Consider the following 3838-nt stretch of genomic DNA (forward strand, 5'->3'; position numbering starts at 1 on the left):
CGCGGGAGCCTTCCCCTCAGCTAACGAGCTGACCACACGCTTGGAGGATCGGCGGCTCCTATTCCTGGTTCCTCTGTCGCACTGTGCTGCCGGGACGCCCCTCAGGGCCTCTAGACCAAATCATCGGATAATTGCAGCAGAACAGAAAGCACAGAATCGTTGCTTCCTCCCTAACTGTTCCCCTTCTGCTCTTTTGCCTCCAGGGCCGCTCTGCAGTGTCCTGGTGAAGCGGTTTGGCTGCAGGTTTGCCGTGATGCTGGGCGGGCTGCTCAGCAGCGTGGGCATGGTGTCCAGCTCCTTCTGCCGCTCCCTCGGGCAGCTCTACCTCACGGCTGGCCTCGTCACGGGTAGGTACCGAAGGACCGCGGGCACAGCCAGCTCCTGCCTTCACCCGAGAGACGGGATGCGGTGAGAGCCCTGGCGACGCGCTCACCTTTTCCCATTCACCCGTGGAACAGGATAAACCCAGAGCCCGGCAGCGCAGCACTTGCCCTTCGCACCCCTCCAACACGCACCTCACCAGAGCGAGCGTCTCTCTGGAAAGAGCTGCGGGTCTGCACAGCAGAAACAGAGAGCAAAGATCTCTGTGCTCCTGCAGCAGCTTCTCAGGAAGGAGGGAGGGGTTTTTCCAACCTTGGAACACCATGTGTTGGGACAACCTCCTCCCCAAGTTCCCTGGGCTTGTATTCCACCACTCCCGAGCTGGGGAAACGTGGAGACATCTTTTCTAACAAAACAACCGGTTGGTTTTGAGCAGAAGTAGCAGATCGGAACTTTTCCTTTCCAAATATTTCTCCTGTGTGACTGCGGTTCAACTCTTGCTCTTTTCTAACAGAGAAAAATTAATTTCTCCAGCCGGGTCACTCTGGGACCAATTCTGCTGGGTGTTGCCAGCTAAGCTGTGTCCACTGCATAGGGAGAAAAACAAGTAACGCCCTGAGCCCTGAGGAAAGCGTGAGGAGAGCAGCACAGCCTGGTGCACGCGGTACAAACTCCAAGGCTTTAATGAACAACACCGTAACGATGTAAGGAACGGCAGCGGGCCCCAGACAAAAGTCAGCTTAGATCAGTGTACTTAGTACACCCAAGAACACCGGTAGGGTCATTTATAGACACCACGCCGCCTCAGCCCTCGTGCTGGGTCTCGCAGTGTCAGTCACTGGGGTCGTGCAGCCTAGCAGGGGAGGAAATGCTTCGGTCATCTGTGGGTACACCCGGGATTCGGCTTCTCCCCGTTCTTTAAAACAACACGGAGAGATCACATGCTGTCTTTTCTCTTTTATTCTTACCTTTAGGTCTGGGATTTTGTTTCAGCTTCCAGGCAGGAGTGACTGTGCTGGGCTACTACTTTGTACGGTGGAGAACGCTGGCCAATGCCGTGGCATCCACTGGCGTCTCTCTCGGCTCCACGCTGTGGCCGCTGCTCTCTCAATACCTGCTGGGTGAGATGGGCTGGAGAAACAGTTTCCTCATCTTTGGAGGAATACTACTGAACTGCTGTGTTTGTGGAGCCCTCATGAGACCAGTTCAGCTTGCACCAGGGTCACTAACAGAGTCACCCAAGCCCGGGGAGGAGCCAGGGCGAAGAGCAGAAGGGACACAGCTGTCCAACAGAGCCTCTTCTCCGCACCCCGAGCTCCAGCAGCAAACCGGAACTGCGTGCTTCCAGAAGTACCTGGCTTTCGACATCTTCTGTCAAAACAAAGGTTACCAGATTTACACGGTCGGAGTGACCTGGATGATGATGGGCTTTGCATTACCCCACGTCTACCTTGTGCCTTACGCCATCCATAACGGGGTGGAGGAGCACAGGGCAGCCCTCCTCATCTCCATTATTGGGTTCATCAACATCTTCATGCGACCTTTTACAGGGCTGCTCTCAGGACACAGGATCTTCACAGGGAGACGCATCTACCTGTTCAGCCTGGCTGTGCTCCTCTGCGGGCTGAGCAATTTGATTTGTATCATTTCAGCCGAGTTCAGCGTGCTCATCGCCTACTGCATCATCCTCAGCATCGCCATGAGCGGCATCGGGGCACTCATCTTCCAGGTGCTGATGGATGTGGTGGAGATGGACAGGTTCTCGAGTGCTCTGGGGCTCTTCACCGTCCTGGAGAGCATCACTCTCCTCATCGGACCCCCCCTCACAGGTGAGGGAAGCTACTAACGCAGGCTGGGGAAAAGTCGGTTGCTTAGACACTGGTGGCAAGTGTTTGGGAGCATAAGGAAGAGGAATAAGGGTGTTTCCAAACAGGCGAGTTATGCAAAGGGAGCAATATGAGCAGGAGAGTCAGAAAGGAACGATCAGCCCCTTCTCACAGCTGGAGGAGGGTCATTTCTGCAGCTGCCCAGGCGTCACTGCCGCAACGGCAAGGGTCAAAAAAGTTTCCTGCCTGGCAGGCAGCTCTGATAGGAATGGGGTGATGAGAGCTTGCTTCCACCGAGACACAGGGAGGATTTACTGTGTCTACGAACCCTTTCACTGCTTTACCAGTTATCTGTGAAGTCTCAAGGAATTGTGAACATCCCATTAAACAAATCAGCTGCAATCAGGATTATTACCAGTCCAACATTATTCAAGAGGCTTGTAGTAAGAGCTTTTGTTCACTCTTCTTTCTTTACGAGTTCTAGAGTGCATTCATTTTTCTCTGAGAGGAGCTAGCTATGACCCCCCAATCCAATAAATTATCCTCAGATTTCACAGTTCACTCCAAATGCCACTAAGTGGCCTGGCCAAGACACCCCTGCTCCTGCAATACAGCAGCAAATTCCAAAGACTAACAAACAAGAAATGTGAGCCTGAGCACGAACCCTCAGTTCAGGCTTTGGGTCTCTTCCCAGACAATGAACCGTGTGCTCTTCAGCAGAAAAATAACCCCTCTCTAAGGATGGGGTGATAACACGCACCATATTTCAGGGTATTCCCTGGCATGAGAGTGTCAGCCACTTTCAAAGTGCAAAAAAAGTCTTTCCTTGGGCATCTCTGAAAGGAGTGGCAGTGGGCAAAAGCAGGTACAGGAAAAGCAGCGCTACTGTTATTTGCAGTCCTAAAAATCTGCTAAAGGAAAGTGCACCATGGAAAGAAAAGTCTCTATCTTTAGTGAAGAATTACCCCCACAATCCCTAGACTCTGGAGAAGGGAACACGGCTCACCTCACAACGCTCATCTTGTACGCAGTGGTTTGCTGATCGACTTAGGTTTAACATTTTTATGTACATGTTGCCCGGTTGCCTTTAGTGTGCACCTCCCTTTGACTAAGCTGTGGCCTCTCTTTCAGGTCTCCTGGTAGACGTAACTAGTGATTTCCACTACGTCTTCTACAACTCCAGTTTCTTCCTGATATCAGCTGCATTATTCATGGGGCTCAGCTTCTGCGCTCTGGAGAAAAAACAAAAACTGAAAGAGGCTTCCAAAGTACCTTTGGGCCATCCCTCCAGACACCAATACAGTGAAACACCAACCAAACCACCGGCTGCAGGGCAGTCCCCTCCGGCAGTCGTGTACATCACGAGCATATGAAAAGAAGAGAAAGAAGGAAAGAAAAAAAGAGGAACACAAACAATTACGTGGCCTCTACAAAGCTACTCAAGGCCCAGCAGTGATGGCAGATGAGAAAACAAGTGTCTGCTTTCCACAACTGTCGTCATCCTTCTGCCCTGCACTTCCTGTGGGGCCACGTCAGACTCCGCGGGAGCGATCTGAGCCCAGAGCCCAGCGCCAGCCGACGAGCTGGGGGACAAAGAGAACTGTGCTTTCCTAAAGCAAACCAGGGGATGAGCAGCGCCGACAGACAAAAGCTGTGTCGGTTCAGTCGGTTTAGGTCAGTGCTTCTACGAG

The 3838-nt window shown here is 52.5% G+C and overlaps 1 protein-coding gene across 1 annotated transcript; it reads left to right on the forward strand.

Annotated features, from left to right (window-relative positions):
* Positions 1–203: 203 nt before the first annotated feature.
* Positions 204–3520, forward strand: SLC16A5 (solute carrier family 16 (monocarboxylate transporter), member 5; the record flags this gene model as incomplete). The annotated part of the gene is made up of 3 exons (XM_010139014.1): positions 204–347; positions 1296–2150; positions 3279–3520. Coding segments are annotated over 3 exons (1241 nt in total), but the record flags the coding sequence as incomplete, so codon positions are not given.
* Positions 3521–3838: the final 318 nt, after the last annotated feature.

This window comes from Buceros rhinoceros, unplaced genomic scaffold, assembly GCF_000710305.1.
Source record: "Buceros rhinoceros silvestris isolate BGI_N320 unplaced genomic scaffold, ASM71030v1 scaffold22526, whole genome shotgun sequence".
Lineage (NCBI taxonomy): Eukaryota > Metazoa > Chordata > Aves > Bucerotiformes > Bucerotidae > Buceros > Buceros rhinoceros.